The sequence below is a fragment of the Poecilia mexicana genome, unplaced genomic scaffold, assembly GCF_051168715.1.
Source record: "Poecilia mexicana isolate PSO_F unplaced genomic scaffold, ASM5116871v1 scaffold_16, whole genome shotgun sequence".
Classification (NCBI taxonomy): domain Eukaryota; kingdom Metazoa; phylum Chordata; class Actinopteri; order Cyprinodontiformes; family Poeciliidae; genus Poecilia; species Poecilia mexicana.
In genome coordinates, this window is record NW_028263385.1 from 2,904,706 (window position 1) to 2,920,000 (window position 15,295).

Consider the following 15,295-nt stretch of genomic DNA (forward strand, 5'->3'; position numbering starts at 1 on the left):
TGGTTGAGTTGGACCAGTTCAGCACGTCTGACCTCCAGAACTCATTCAGTGTTGTTCCTTCTTCCAGCTTTGGCAGAGAAGTTTGCAGACATCTTCTTCCTGGTGGATGGCGGTATGACACAAACTCAGTTCCAGCAGGTCAGAACGATCCTCACCCGACTGGCCAATCAGGTTAACTTTGGAGCATCTGCCTATCGCCTGGGCTTGGCCCAGTATAGTGAACAAGTGAAGGTGGAGTTTCTCCTCAACCAGCATCAAACCAGAGAGCAGATCCAGGCTGCAGTGAAGAGCTTCCAGTATCTCCGACTTCCACCTGCTGCAAAACGAAACCTGGGCGCCGCCTTGACCTACGCCAGCACTAACTTTTTCACCAAGGAGGCGGGAAGCCGAGCAGATCAAGGCTACAGACAGTTCCTGGTTGTTATGAGCGGGAATGACTCCAGTGATCATGTGTTTTTTGGATCCCGTCAAATCCAGTCAGAAGCCATCACTGTGGTGGGGATGAGCCTCGGAGCGTCCATGGAGGAGCTGCGCGTGGTCGCCACTGGAGAGCATGTCTACCGGGTCAACACCACTGCTGTTCCTCTGCTCAGACGCATCTTTGAGACCGAGGAACCCGAGAAGTCTCTGACTCAAGGTTAGTTCCACTTAACTTTAATTGTAGCCTGACTACCTGCTGCTGTAGCTCATCCACTTAAGATGAGCGCTGCTCCGACGTTAGCATCAGTAACGTCGGATCTGCTTAAAAAGCAGATCACAAATGATCTACTTTTTAAGCACTTAAGGAGAACTTTAAGCACATCATGCCAAGCTGGGTGTTTGACATTATTACTGATTTTTCTGCAGATTGCAGAGCTGCCAAACTGGCCGATATCGTATTCATCGTGGACGAGTCAGGAAGTATCACCGTCCAAAACTTCCAGCTGGTGCGTTCCTTCCTGTACTCGATCATTAGCGGCCTGGAAATCGATCCAAACAGAGTCCGAGTGGGGATCGTGTTGTACAACGAACAACCCACAGCGCAGGTCTACCTCAACACATTCAAGCAGAAAACCGAACTACTGAACTTCGTCAAAATCCTGCCTTACCGTGGAGGTGGTACGAACACCGGGGCTGCCCTGAACTTCACACGGGAGAACGTCTTCATCACAGAGAAAGGGAGCAGGAAGGATAAAGGTGTGGAGCAGGTGGCTGTAGTGATCACCGATGGAGAGTCTCAGGACAACGTGAGCCAGGCAGCAGCTGAGCTTCGGCGTGCCGGAGTCACCGTTTACTCCGTGGGAGTCCAAAATGCCAATGAGGAGGAGCTGAGGCAGATAGCCTCCCACCCTCCACAGAAACACGTCTTCATGGTGGACAGCTTCGCCAGACTGAAATCGCTGGAACAGTACCTGCAGAAAACTCTGTGCTACAACATCATCCGCCAGGCGGTGTCAGTCAGCGCAAGGAGATCCGGCATCAGAGAAGGTCTGCAACAAAAACAACCTACAGATATTCACAGCTTTCACTAACCTACTGGGAACAAATGTCCTGTTTGTGTTTCCTTCACAGGCTGCGTCCAAACAGATGAAGCTGACATCTTCTTCCTCATCGACCACTCAGGAAGTATTTACCCGTCTGATTTTCAAGACATGAAGAAGTTCATCCTTGAGTTTATCAACATTTTCCGTATTGGACCACAACATATCCGCATAGGAGTCGCAAAATATGCAGATTTGCCAGAACTGGAATTTGATCTGACGACCCATTCGGATCAGGAGACGCTGAAGAAAGCGGTGGAGGAGATCGGACAGGTGGGAGGCGGCACAAAGACTGGGAAAGCTCTGGAGTTCATGGGTCCGCTCTTTAAAAGAGCCACGGTGACCCGCGGTCACAAAGTTCCTGAGTACCTGGTGGTCATCACTGATGGAGAGTCTGCAGATGAGGTCAAGGCTCCTGCAGAGGCTCTGAGGGCGCAGGGCGTGATCACCTACGCCATCGGGGTGAAGGACGCTGTTGTGAGAGAACTGGAAGAGATTTCTGGCAACCCAAAGAGGATGTTCTTCGTTAACAATTTTGATGCTCTCAATCCAATCAAGGACGATATTATCACTGACATCTGTACCACAGATGGTAAGCGTACTGGTTTATTCGGGAGGATCGGTGGAAAGTAGATGTCCTCCAGAAAAGTTTGGAGAATGTTTAGTAAAAGGTTGTAGGTGGATTTCAGAGGCATGATGAACATTTTTAAGGCTTCTCATCCCGTGTCTGTGTCCATTTGTCTACAGTTTGTAAAGATGTACCAGGTGACCTGCTGTTCCTCATCGACAGCTCTGGAAGTATCCACCCAGACGACTACAACAAAATGAAGGACTTCATGAAATCTGTCATCAGCACATCTTTTGTTGGCAGGAATGAGGTTCATGTCGGTGTGATGCAGTTCAGCAGCAGCCAGAAGCCCGAGTTCTCCCTCATTGAGCACTTTACCAAAAATGACATGATAGTGGCCATTGACGGCATGACACAGATGGGCGGAGGAACGAACACCGGCGCAGCCATCTCAGCGGTGTCCCAGCTCTTCGATCCAGCCAGCGGAGGACGCCCAGACCTGCCGCAGAGGCTGGTGGTGATTACTGATGGCGAGGCTCAAGACGACGTCAAAGCTCCTGCTGAGGCGCTGAGGGCCAAGAGGGTTGTGGTCTACGCCATTGGAGTGATGGAGGCCAACACCACCCAGCTGCTTGAGATCAGCGGCTCTGCAGAGAGGATGTACGCTGAGAGGGACTTCGATGCTCTGAAGGATCTGGAGAGACAGCTGTCCCTGGATCTGTGTGATCCAGAGAGAGGTCAGAAAGTATTATGTTTCCAGGCTATGAAAGGTGTTTGTTTATTTTCCTTATAGTAGCTTCTGTCTCAAGTCGAGTGGACTTGAGGTTGAAGTCCACTTTACTGGGCCAGTTCAGAACCTCAGGCTCGTTGGAGCCACCCTGAGGTTAACCTGCTGGCGGGTCATTGTCTTTCTACATCCTTCAGTGAGCTCAAGGTCACAGATGGTCAAAGTATAGCCTGAGGCATCCCCAGACCATCATACTACCACCACCGTCTCTGACTGTAGCTATGTGACGTTCTGGTTCTGAGATGCCATTAGCCTTACACCAGAGCCCCACTGTTGCCTCTAAGTCCGCAGAACATTTTAACCTGTCATTCACGAGAGGACCCAAATTTGGGTCCTCTCGTGACAGGGGTGTCGAACTCCAGTCCTCAAGGGCCGCTGTCCTGCAACTTTTAGATGTGCCTCTGCTGCACCACACCTGAAAAGAATAATTAGGTCATTAGCAAGGCTCAGGAGAACCGATCTACACAGGGAGGAGGTAATTAAGCCATTTCATTCCACTGTTTTTTACCTGTGGCACATCTAAACACTGCAGGACAGCGGCCCTTGAGGACTGGAGTTGACACCCCTGTCATTGTAAATGACAACCTGTGAATGACAGGTTAAGGATAGTGACAGTAACTTTCTGAGGTTTTCTAGCCTACTTCCTGTTGTCAGAAAGGTTCTATCTAGGTGATTTCTGGGCATGAACTGTGAAACTGAATCATAAAATGGGGTGATTCATGATTGCCACATAGGACAAGATTGCTTTTGCTCATCTGACCGGCTTTCCTTTTTCACTTCCAGACTGCAAGAAGACGGAACAGGCAGACATCATCTTCCTGGTGGACGGCTCCACCAGCATCACCCTGGACAAGTTCAGAAGCATGCAGAAGTTCATGCAGTCCATGGTGAACCAAACCATGGTGGGCAAAGACCTGACTCGCTTTGGCGTCATCCTCTACTCCACCTTCCCCAAGTCTGTCTTCACTCTGAGTCAGTACAGCTCCAGACAAGAGGTTTTTAAGGCCATAACAGCCCTGAGGTCCTCGCTGGGAGACACCTACACTGGACGGGCCCTGACGTATTCGTTGCAGTTCTTCGGTGCTGAGCATGGGGGCCGGGCGGCGCTGAAGGTGCCTCAGATCCTCATGGTGATCACGGACGGAGACGCTACCGACCGCTACAGCCTGGTTGAGCCGTCTGCGGCGCTCAGGAACGCAGGAGTCAACGTGTTCAGTATCGGGGTGGAAGGAGCCAACGTGACCCAGCTGGAGATCATGGCTGGTAACGATCAGTCCAAGGTTTTCTACGTGGACAATTTCAAAGCCCTGGAAACCCTCTACAAGAACATCAGCCAGGTGCTCTGCAACTCCACCAAGCCAGGTGAGACAGTCCCTTTCATCCGACGTTACAGTAAGAACCTGAGCTGCAGTTGGAGCATGCTCCAGCTAATGTGCTAATAGCATGATTCAGCCTCAGTTGAATGAAGTGCGGCATCTTTGTTGAAGTTTTGGGTATCGATGGTCAAGAATTCAAGTAGTTACACGTCTTTGCTTTTATTTTGAAGTCCTTTCAATTCTGCTTCCTATTGATAAACATTTACACAAATGAACGGTCGCAAGGAGGATTACTGACATGAACGCATTAAAGAAGAACAGCACAGTTAGGAGTGAAGTTGCGGTTTTGACCCTGTGGAGGGCGATATACTCTGTTGTAGCACACATTGTGTCATTGTGGTTATTCAACAAACATCTAAAGCCCCGTGTCAAATATAAGAGTTTTATTAACATTTGAGTTACACAGTATACAGAGAAACTCAAACTATATTTTCAGTAATTACTGATCTTCATATCGGCATTGACATCATCGTGGTTCGGCCGTTTGTAGCGGATTGACAGTCATGATCGGGGTCAGGATGAGGAGTCTGATTCTGACCCAGTCGGCTTCCCGTAGCGGTTACAGACAGTCTGAGGTCTGATGCGTCTGTTCAGACCGATCAGCTGTGTCGCTGGTCTGAGCCGATCCTCCGATGGACGAGCCGATGTGGCGATCTGGAGTCGGTCAGACGAGATGAGGAGGATCTGCAGTCTGTTGGAAACCAGCTCTGAAACGGCCGGCGGTCCGATACCGGAGCTGCTGCTCTGCTGGACGTCCTGCATCCAACACGCCAACGGCTCCACAGAACATCTGAGACATCATGTGACGTGTTGGGGCCTTTTATTGTCCAGTTGTTTTCATCGACCCAGTGGACATGTCCCACAATGCACTGAGTAAATAACTCACTGAGTATCGATGCTCACTGACAGCAGCTTGGATTAAAAATTATACACAGATCAAGAGAAATATTAGCTTTGAACAATAAAATGTCAGCAAATGTTCATTTACTGTTGTTAACTCCACATGGCAACAATATCTGACATGAGGTGTTTATATTTTTGTTCCCATGATGGGTTAACATATAAGGAAAACTACTATATATGGTTAGCACTTTAGCGTTAGCTACCACTAATACTGTTATCATGCTTATCAATAGATTATTTATTAGGTTGATATAGCGCTTTAGCATTAGCATCAGCTAAATACCGCATTGGTATAGTGCTTTAGCATAAGTTTCCATTAACTACTATGTTAGTCTAGCACTCTAGTATTGGTGTGTCTAACGTTTACGGTTAGCGTGTTAGTGTTGGCACAATTAGCTTTGTAGCTAGCGGTGGCACCACTGCTGGGATCACTGAACTCTCTGAGATGTTCAGCTTTCCTCATGCTACTTCCTGTCGTTGCTTCTGCAGTTTGTGAGAAGCAGGAGGCTGACCTGGTTTTCCTCGTCGACCAGTCTGGCAGCATCAGCTCCAACGATTACTCCATCATGAAGAACTTCACCACTCAACTGGTGAACAGCTTTAAAGTCGGTGAGGATTTGGTTCGCGTTGGACTCGCCCAGTTCAGTAGCAGCTTTCAGCATGAGTTTTACCTCAACCGGTTCTACCAGGAGACGGAGGTATCTGCCCACATCTTCAACATGAGGCATAAGGGTGGAGGCACCAACATTGGACTGGCTCTGGACTCCATCAGGGAATATTTCGAAGCTTCTCGGGGCAGCCGGAGATCTTCAGGAATCTCACAGAATCTGGTCCTGATCACGGACGGAGATTCACAGGATGAGGTGGAGCAGCCGGCCGATCGTCTCAGAGCCCTGGGGATTGAGATGTTCGCCATCGGCGTTGGCGACGTCCACGACCTCCAGCTGCTGCAGATCACCAAAGACCCCAGGAAGATGTTCACAGTGCAGAACTTTGGCAGCCTGGATGCAATCAAACAGAAGGTAGTGGACACCATCTGCAAGTCCAAACCTTCAACAGACCAGCCTGGTGAGTTACAAGTTCAGTCTGAGGCTGAGTTTCATTCTCCATCAGAACCAAACATGAGCTTTCCTTCCTGCAGACTGCTCCATCGACATCGCCATGGGTTTCGATATCTCTCGGCGAAGCGGCGAGACTTTGGTGAGCAGCCAGAGCAAACTCCAGGCCTTCCTGCCTGAGATCGCCCGCTACGTTTCCTCAGTGCCACGCCTGTGCTGCACCAACAGCGCCATCACTCCCAGCCTGGCCTACCGCCTGGTGGCCAGGGACGGCCGCATCCTGGACGACTTCAAATTTGAGGCCTACAACGAGGACGTGGTGAGGAAGGTCATGACCTCCAGTCTGAGGGAGCCCACGTTCTTCAACTCGGCCCTGCTGCGGTCCTTCGAGGCGAAGTTCAGGGCCGAGTCCAGAACCGGCGTGAAGGTGAGTCAGAGGCGGCGCGTTTGGGGAAACGGACGCGGTTCTGCTTCAGAACCAGCGTTGGAACCAGATCCTGTGATGATAAAACTTCAGGACAGTCAAAGCTGGACATCCAGGCAGCCAAGGCAGGTTTATTCATTCAAACTGAAGTGAAGCACGTCACAATATTCACTCTGACAGCATAAACCACCCTTCTCCTGCTGTGGTAATATCAGAGCTAGCTCCCAGATTAGCACTTCACTGTTTAGCACACTTAGCTTCCTCTAAGTTAATTAAGAAGTGCTAATTTTCTAGGCTGTTCTATAAATTTTCAGTCAAATAAAATTCGACATCTGTGTTGAAGTTGTTAATTCTTAGCCATTTCTTCCATGCTCTTATTTTGAAATGACTGTTTACGCCGCAGGTCTGTTTCCTTTTCTCACATGCTTTCTTTTATTTCTTCCTCAGTAACTTTATTTAAACACAAAACATACTGCAGCAAACAAAAAAGCATCATAAACATTTAAATGATCATTTAAACATTAAATTGTTGCTCGAGGGTCAAAGTCTTTAAGAGTAGATTTAATATGATTGACTTTAGCATTTAAGCTTGATTTAAGGATTTTACATAGAGCTCCAAATGACTGAAGATAAAAAAAATCTGGAAATTATGTTTTTGTTGGAGATGTTTAAGGTTTGAATATTATATTTACCATAAATAATATAACGGTCTGTTTCACTAAAGTCACGTTTCCATCCCAGATAAAACAGATGAATATTCTTCCATAACAACAATCCCAAAACAGAAACTTGTCACGTTCTCCACCTGTGATGCATAATGACGTTTATTCTGTACCCAGAATGCATTGCTGTAGTTCAGCAGTAAACAGATAAAATCTCCTGATGTCCTGCTGCTTTCTGACCAAATTCTACCGCTAATTACGATAAATTAGCAGCAGGATTCATAAAACGTAGCAACTTTAAAACTGAAGCTACAACAGAAATGTCCGTTCCAAAGAACCACTTCCTGAAGCAACAGGAAGTGGAGAAGTGATAGGTTTGATCTTTGTCATAAATATGTTCTAGCATGTTGTGTCATTGATATGTAGTGTTAGCGCTTTAGCGCTAGCTTCCACTAAGTGCCATGTTGGTATTCTGCATTGGTGGAGCTAATGCTATGGTTAGCGCTAGCTTCCACTAAGTGCCATGTTGGTATTCTGCATTAGTGGAGCTAATGCTATGGTTAGCGCTAGCTTCCACTAAGTGAAATCTTGGTATTCTGCATTAGTGGAGCTAATGCTATGGTTAGCGCTTTAGCACTAGCTTCCACTAAGTGCCATGTTGGTATTCTGCATTAGTGGAGCTAACGCTATCGTTAGCGCTAGCTTCCACTAAGTGCCATGTTGGTATTCTGCATTAGTGGAGCTAATGCTATGGTTAGCGCTAGCTTCCACTAAGTGCCATCTTGGTATTCTGCATTAGTGGAGCTAACGCTATGGTTAGCGCTAGCTTCCACTAAGTGCCATCTTGGTATTCTGCATTAGTGGAGCTAACGCTATGGTTAGCGCTAGCTTCCACTAAGTGCCATCTTGGTATTCTGCATTAGTGGAGCTAACGCTATGGTTAGCGCTAGCTTCCACTAAGTGCCATCTTGGTATTCTGCATTAGTGGAGCTAACGCTATGGTTAGCGCTAGCTTCCACTAAGTGCCATCTTGGTATTCTGCATTAGTGGAGCTAACGCTATGGTTAGCGCTAGCTTCCACTAAGTGCCATGTTGGTATTCTGCATTAGTGGAGCTAACGCTATGGTTAGCGCTAGCTTCCACTAAGTGCCATGTTGGTATTCTGCATTAGTGGAGCTAACGCTATGGTTAGCGCTAGCTTCCACTAAGTGCCATGTTGGTATTCTGCATTAGTGGAGCTAACGCTATGGTTAGCGCTAGCTTCCACTAAGTGCCATGTTGGTATTCTGCATTAGTGGAGCTAACGCTATGGTTAGCGGTAGCTTCCACTAAGTGCCATGTTGGTATTCTGCATTAGTGGAGCTAATGCTATGGTTATTGTAACCAGATTCCTAGTTAGCGCTTCCCAACACTTCCTGATCCAGAGCTGCTGTTTGGTGTTTTTGGTCATTGGTAAACGGAACCAACAGTTTCTGAACATCTCAGGTTTTCCTGCGGTTTGGTCCGGACCTCCGGGGCCGACATGGTTCTGACCGGACCAGCGGCGTTCCTGAATTCTGATCTAACCTGTGATCCTCCAGGTGCTGGTGATCTTCTCAGACGGACTCGATGAAGACGTGATTACTCTGGAGAACGAATCTGAGAGGCTGCGGCAGTCGGGTAACGAGCTGACCAGGATCGACGCCGGCGTTGCCACGGTAACGCATGTCACACCGCAAGCGGGTAACCTGTGCGTACGCTTGTCGGCAGGGGTCAACGCGCTGCTCGTCGTAGCCCTGGAGGACGTGCGTAACGCCGCCCAGCTGCAGATGGTGGAGTTCGGCCGAGGGTTCGGATACAAACTTCCTCTGACCATCGGAATGCCGAGCGTCGGGAGCGCCGTCCTCAAACAGATCGTAAGCTGTTTCAAACATCGTCATTTAGCTTTCCTCTGATCCTGTGAAGTGTTTTTGGAGGCGTTCATGTTCACAGGCTGCTCTGTGATTCACTCAAAGCTTTCATCTGTTCTGAGGAAATGAGCCGCTGCTCCAGGCAGACCCTGATAAAGGAGAAATGTTCCTGTCGAACCTGACAGGCTAATCAACCTTCCCCCGTCATTCCAGCCAACAGCTGCTGCAGTTAATCCACAGGATGAAGAAATCTGCATTACTCTGGCCTCTCATCCACACATGTTTCTGATTAATCAGCGTTACTCCAGCAGTTGGATCAAACCTGGAAAAATGTTTTCCTTTCCGAAGAAAAATTCCCCAGAGACTCATTTACTGCTAAAACATGATGAAGGCTCACCAAGCATCTGCTGGCGGCCGCCCAGCAGGAGAGAAGCCAGTAAACGGAGGCGAGCAGAACCGCTTCACCTCCGCAGGGTCCGCAGGTGGAGGCGCCGAATACCAGGATGTGGCTGTCAGTGGGAGGAGGAGGAGCTAACGGCTAGCATGTCTTTTCATCAAGAACAAATGGTTGTCTCATACAATCTGTAGCATCAGACATCAAAGGGTCGCTATTATGAAACATCAACTGTTTCTTGATTTTTCATGTGACCGTGGTTCTTCTGCCATGTTCTGGGGATTACGCCCAATATCATACGTGTTGATTGGGCTAGGTTTGCTAACTGGCAGTCCGGTGCAGACCGTTTGTTTGCTTCAGGAACGGTTTCCTCACAGAGGTCAGAGTTCAGCGGCGCCCATCAGCTGCCTGGAGACGGTCGCCATGCAGTAACTGCTCTGCTGATGGGGGAAAGCTTCGCTTAGTTCCTGGATGTGTGAGAGGAAAAACCAAACATCTGGAACGAATCCACACTTTCCTGAACATCAGAGCATCCATTAGGGGTTTCTGGGCCACATGAGAAACGTTTCATGTTCTTTGATGTCTGCCTTTGAGTCATGAAATTAAATGAATGAAATGAGTAGAAATGTGCTTTTATTTCCAAGTCTCGTGACTTTAACGTCCCATTTGTTGCTTCCTGTCCCTTCTGCAGGACTCGGTGTCGAACAGGGAGTGCTGCAACGTCATGTGCAAATGTTCAGGACCAGAAGGAGTCCGAGGCTCCCGGGGCCGCTCGGGGTCGAAGGTGACTGCGGCGCTTCCGTTTGAACTGCAGGAACATGAAAGCAGACCCCTGCAGTACGGATTTCATGCATTCCAGAGAGACAGAAACAGGCCAAGCCTCATGACTCAAACCTGCAGCTTCCCGGCAGATAACAGCAGTTAGCCTATCAGAAGCTATTCAAGCCTAATCTAGCATCTCAGTGCTAACATGCAGCAGCTAACGCTGATGTTAGCATCCACAGTCTAGATTTCTAAAGAAGCTCCATGAATGATCAGAGAAACTCTGGAAAGATGAACTTTTCTCCAATTTGATGAAAAACCTGAGAATTAAAAATAACAAAAATCTTTGATGTTCATCTCAACAAAAAAGATTTTTTGTTTTTCTTCAATAATTTCACAGAAATTAAACTTTTAATGGAATCTACTGCTGGTCTTTACATTTTAAAATCACAACCGTGTGGTCTACACAGCTGTAATGTCTAAAACCACCAGCAGAGGGCAGGAGCCATCAGGTTACCAGGCAGTTTCTGGAACATCTGACAGTGAGGTGGAGGACCAGCAGAGCCGATTCTTTGGTGTCTGTTTTAGAACGGTTTTATCTGCAGGATGACGAGAGAGCGATAATCTAGATTATCTGTCTGTAATCTGTGCTGTGTTTGTGCTGCAGGGTGTCCGGGGACAGAACGGTTACCCAGGATTCCCTGGAGACGAGGGCAGCGCCGTGAGTCCATCCGTTTTACTCTCACTTCCTGTTTTAGAAATTCTGTCTACACTTCCTGTCCTGGTGTCTCCTCTTCCTGCCCTGTTGTCTCCACTTCCTGTCCTGTTATCTCCACTTCCTGTCCTGATGTCTCCACTTCCTGTCCTGGTGTTTCCACTTCCTGTCCTGGTGTCTACACTTCCTGTCCTGTTGTCTCCACTTCCTGTCCTGTTATCTCCACTTCCTGTCCTGGTGTCTCCAATTCCTGTCCTGATGTCTCCACTTCCTGTCCTGGTGTTTCCACTTCCTGTCCTGTTGTCTCCACTTCCTGTCCTGGTGTTTCCACTTCCTGTCCTGTTGTCTCCACTTCCTGTCCTGGTGTCTCCACTTCCTGTCCTGGTGTCTCCACTTCCTGTCCCTGCTTCTGTCTTTATTCACGTTAACTGATAAACTAGCCTCCAGTCACTAGGTGGCAGCAGCGTTCAAACTAATCAACAGGCCGCCTGTAGAGGCCAGTAGAAGTAGCTGCTGTAAACGGAGCAGAGGGGATAAAACCGGAGCAGAGGGGATGAAACCGGAGCAGAGGGGATGAAACCGGAGCAGAGGGGATGACACCGGAGCAGAGGGGATGAAACCGGAGCAGAGGGGATGAAACCGGAGCAGAGGGGATGACACCGGAGCAGAGGGGATGACACCGGAGCAGAGGGGATGAAACCGGAGCAGAGGGGATGAAACCGGAGCAGAGGGGATGAAACCGGAGCAGAGGGGATGAAACCGGAGCAGAGGGGATGACACCGGAGCAGAGGGGATGAAACCGGAGCAGAGGGGATGAAACCGGAGCAGAGGGGATGACACCGGAGCAGAGGGGATGACACCGGAGCAGAGGGGATGAAACCGGAGCAGAGGGGATGACACCGGAGCAGAGGGGATGAAACCGGAGCAGAGGGGATGAAACCGGAGCAGAGGGGATGAAACCGGAGCGAAGGACACAAGCGCAGATGTGTTGAAATATACGGTCATAGAGGACAGATAGAGAAGTTTGACAGTGAAAAGAGAAACGGCAGCAGAGGTCAGTGAAGCAAGTATGACAGTTTTATGGCCAGGCTAAAAAATTGTGTTTTCAAATATTCAAGAGAATACAGTCATAATACTACGAGAACCCAGTCGTATCAGCAGAATAATTTAAATATTGGCAGAGTAAAGACACAATATTGCCGGAAGAAAGTCGTTAAATTAAAAAGCTCCATAGAATGATATGCAACGTGACCCACTCAGCAAGTCTGGTTCTTTCTGTTAAATAAAAAGCTGTGTAAACATCGTTTCAAAGTCCTGCTCTGAAAATTTGCTTCTGATGTGCTAAAACATTTAGTACTTAGTCATTTGTTAAACCAGGACCAACTATAACCTTACAAGATCCTCAGTATTCTGCAATTTAGCACAATATGGTGAAAACTGGTAACTATGGCGAAAGAAATTATGATCCCTGGGGGGAGCACGACAGAGAATACTTGAGAAACACTGAGGTGACAGATCCAGATAAAACCGACCAACGTCGGAACTGATGACGCAGCGTTTTCGCTCAGTGACTTTAACAGTTACAGAATAAAGAATAAAATGATTTTCTTACATATTTAGTGGCTGCAGGTTTCCAGCCAGAAGCTGTTTGGACCCGAAAAGTTTTGGAACCCAAACATTCCTGCCAGCCCAGCAGGGACTGAACCCCTCCAGAACCTCGGGGTTCTGCTGGTTCCTCCATGCTGCCTGATCTGACCTGTTCCGTCTCTGCAGGGCGAGCGTGGCGTTTCCGGGCCCAACGGACCTCCAGGCGTCCAGGGCTGCCCCGGACTCAGAGGACAGAAGGTAAAACCCAGCCCTGCCTCTGGGCTCTGACCTGGTCCGGTCCGGTCCGCATGACTTCTTGCTGCCTGCTCTAACAGCTGTGTGTGTTGCAGGGCGGGCGCGGCCTGCGCGGGAACCGGGTGAGTGACGCTGAGCCTCTGGACGACAGACGTTTGGACCAACAGTCCGGTCCGGACGACGTCTGACTGTGATTTTCTGTGGCTGCAGGGGGAAGACGGAGAGGACGGGCTGAACGGGATCAACGGGGAACAGGTACCAGCACGGCAGCAGCATCGGCGCATCGGGTTCTGGTGGATCCTTAGAGCAGATCCGGTCCGATAGCAGTAGAGATCCTGAGACCAAAGCCAGCGTTTCTAAAGTTACACAGTCAAAATGTAGCTCTGAGCTAGTTAAATATTTACTAACTATTTAGCTTTGAGCTAAATAGTTAGCTTGCTAGCTAAATATTCGGTGTGAAGCTAAATAACTAGCTTTCTGAGTGAGCTAAATATTTACTAAATATTTAATGAAGTTATCTGGCTAGGTAAATGTTTAATATTCAGCTAAATTTTTCTATGTGAGCTAGCTTAGCATAAATATGTAGCTTGGAGCTAAATAGTTAGCTTGTTAGCTTAATATTCATCCTGTGAAGTAAATATTTATTTAGATATTATGACATTAATGAATGAATTAAATAAATTTGGCAATGCGTGAACGATCCCAGTCGGTTCCACCAGCTGATCCCGGATCTGCTCTGGTTCTGTTCGGTTTCTGGAAATGATCCGGAAGCTGATTGGACGGATTTCTGTTTCCGTTTCCAGGGAGAAACGGGAAAAGATGGAGCTGGAGGAGAGAGAGGACATCCTGGAAACCCGGTACCTATACCTGATCGATCATTCATTCATTCACCCGTTCATTCATTTATTCATCCATTCATTCATCCATCCATTCGTTCGTTCATTCATTCGTTCGTTCGTTCGTTCGTTCATTCATTCCACCATTCATTCATCCATTCATTCACCCATTCATTCATTCACCCGTTCATTCATTTATTCATCCATTCATTCATCCATCCATTCATTCGTTCGTTCATTCATCCATTCATTCGTTCGTTCGTTCGTTCATTCATTCCACCATTCATTCATCCATTCATTCACACATTCATTCATCCAATCATCCATTAATTCACCCATCATTCATCCATTAATTCACCCATTCATTTACCCATTCATTCATTCATTCATTCATTCATTCACCCATTCACCCATTCATTCATTCATTCACCCATTCATTCATCCATTAATTCACCCATTCATTCACCCATTCATTCATTTATTCACCCATTCATTCATTCAGTCATTTTCAGCTCCTCCAGGTTCAGATGTTTCAGTTTATTAACTTTTAGACTTCAGAAAGCAGGAAAGCGTTTTTTTCTGGTTCTGACCCAGGCTGAACATCCTGACCTTTGACCTTTTCCTCCTCAGGGCATCCCTGGAATCAGAGGGGAGCGTGGGCCGGAAGGACAGCGAGGACTGAGAGGAAACCCGGTGAGACCAGGAGAAGTTGCAATGATCACTTTTCAAGTGACCTTTGACCTCCTCCTCAAACCCAACTCAGCTCCAAACGTCCAATCAGAAGACAGAGGAGGCGATGATGTCAGAGGATGATGATTCCTCTAAATGTGAAACAGAAACATCAGGATGAACTCCCCTGGAACGTTCCTGGATAGGAAAGCAGGAAGATTCCTTTTTCCTTCATAAAATGTCAGGGAAGAAGAAACTTTGGATCCGGTTTCTGCTCCAGGACCGGATCCATTTCCTTAAATCTGCCATAGATCATGTGAAAGCTTCCTGTAGGGAAAGAAGCATTAGCATTAGCGTTAGCAGTGGATACCATAGACATAAACACGTAGACCCCTCCTGGAGCGGGTCGCCCGTTGCTGCGATACGTCTCACCGTCCGCCATATTGAATGTGGAATATGTGCCAGTAAGCTAATACAAGTAAAAGGACCGAACTTCACAAAGTGCCGTTCTACAAAGTATTTTAAGTTAATACCTGTCATTGACACATTTTCTCACACACATTAATATATTTGGCAATCAAAGAAATGAGAGTTTCTAACTTTAGATGTGATTAATTAATTGTTCTGGGGCATTTCTGAATAAAGAGCACAATGTTTTTATTTGGTAGAAATTATCATTTTCATGACATTGATAAACAGACACACTTTTACAGTGTTTAATTAAAGAACATATTTACATAATTCCATAATTTAGTGTACAATTAACGTTTCAAGACAAGAAACAAATTTAATTTCCTTTTTAACATTTTATTGTAAAGACAATAAACTTAAACTTAGAAACATTAGCTACATTTTTTTTTTTATTTTCTGGAAAAAAAAATATTACAGTT

At 47.3% G+C, this 15,295-nt stretch overlaps 1 protein-coding gene across 2 annotated transcripts in view; it reads left to right on the forward strand.

Annotated features, from left to right (window-relative positions):
* col6a4a (collagen, type VI, alpha 4a) overlaps positions 1–15,295 on the forward strand; it is a 71,890-nt gene that overhangs the window by 38,503 nt on the left and 18,092 nt on the right. For both annotated transcript variants that reach the window (XM_088013538.1, XM_088013539.1), the window contains exons 6-21: positions 68–637; positions 847–1,467; positions 1,552–2,112; positions 2,268–2,825; positions 3,659–4,237; positions 5,644–6,222; positions 6,296–6,639; positions 8,879–8,957; positions 9,048–9,193; positions 10,273–10,365; positions 11,011–11,064; positions 12,832–12,903; positions 12,996–13,022; positions 13,111–13,155; positions 13,704–13,757; positions 14,367–14,429. In XM_088013538.1, coding sequence (XP_087869664.1) covers positions 68–637; positions 847–1,467; positions 1,552–2,112; positions 2,268–2,825; positions 3,659–4,237; positions 5,644–6,222; positions 6,296–6,639; positions 8,879–8,957; positions 9,048–9,193; positions 10,273–10,365; positions 11,011–11,064; positions 12,832–12,903; positions 12,996–13,022; positions 13,111–13,155; positions 13,704–13,757; positions 14,367–14,429 — 4,445 coding nt within the window. The remainder of the gene's footprint in view (positions 1–67; positions 638–846; positions 1,468–1,551; positions 2,113–2,267; positions 2,826–3,658; positions 4,238–5,643; positions 6,223–6,295; positions 6,640–8,878; positions 8,958–9,047; positions 9,194–10,272; positions 10,366–11,010; positions 11,065–12,831; positions 12,904–12,995; positions 13,023–13,110; positions 13,156–13,703; positions 13,758–14,366; positions 14,430–15,295) is intronic.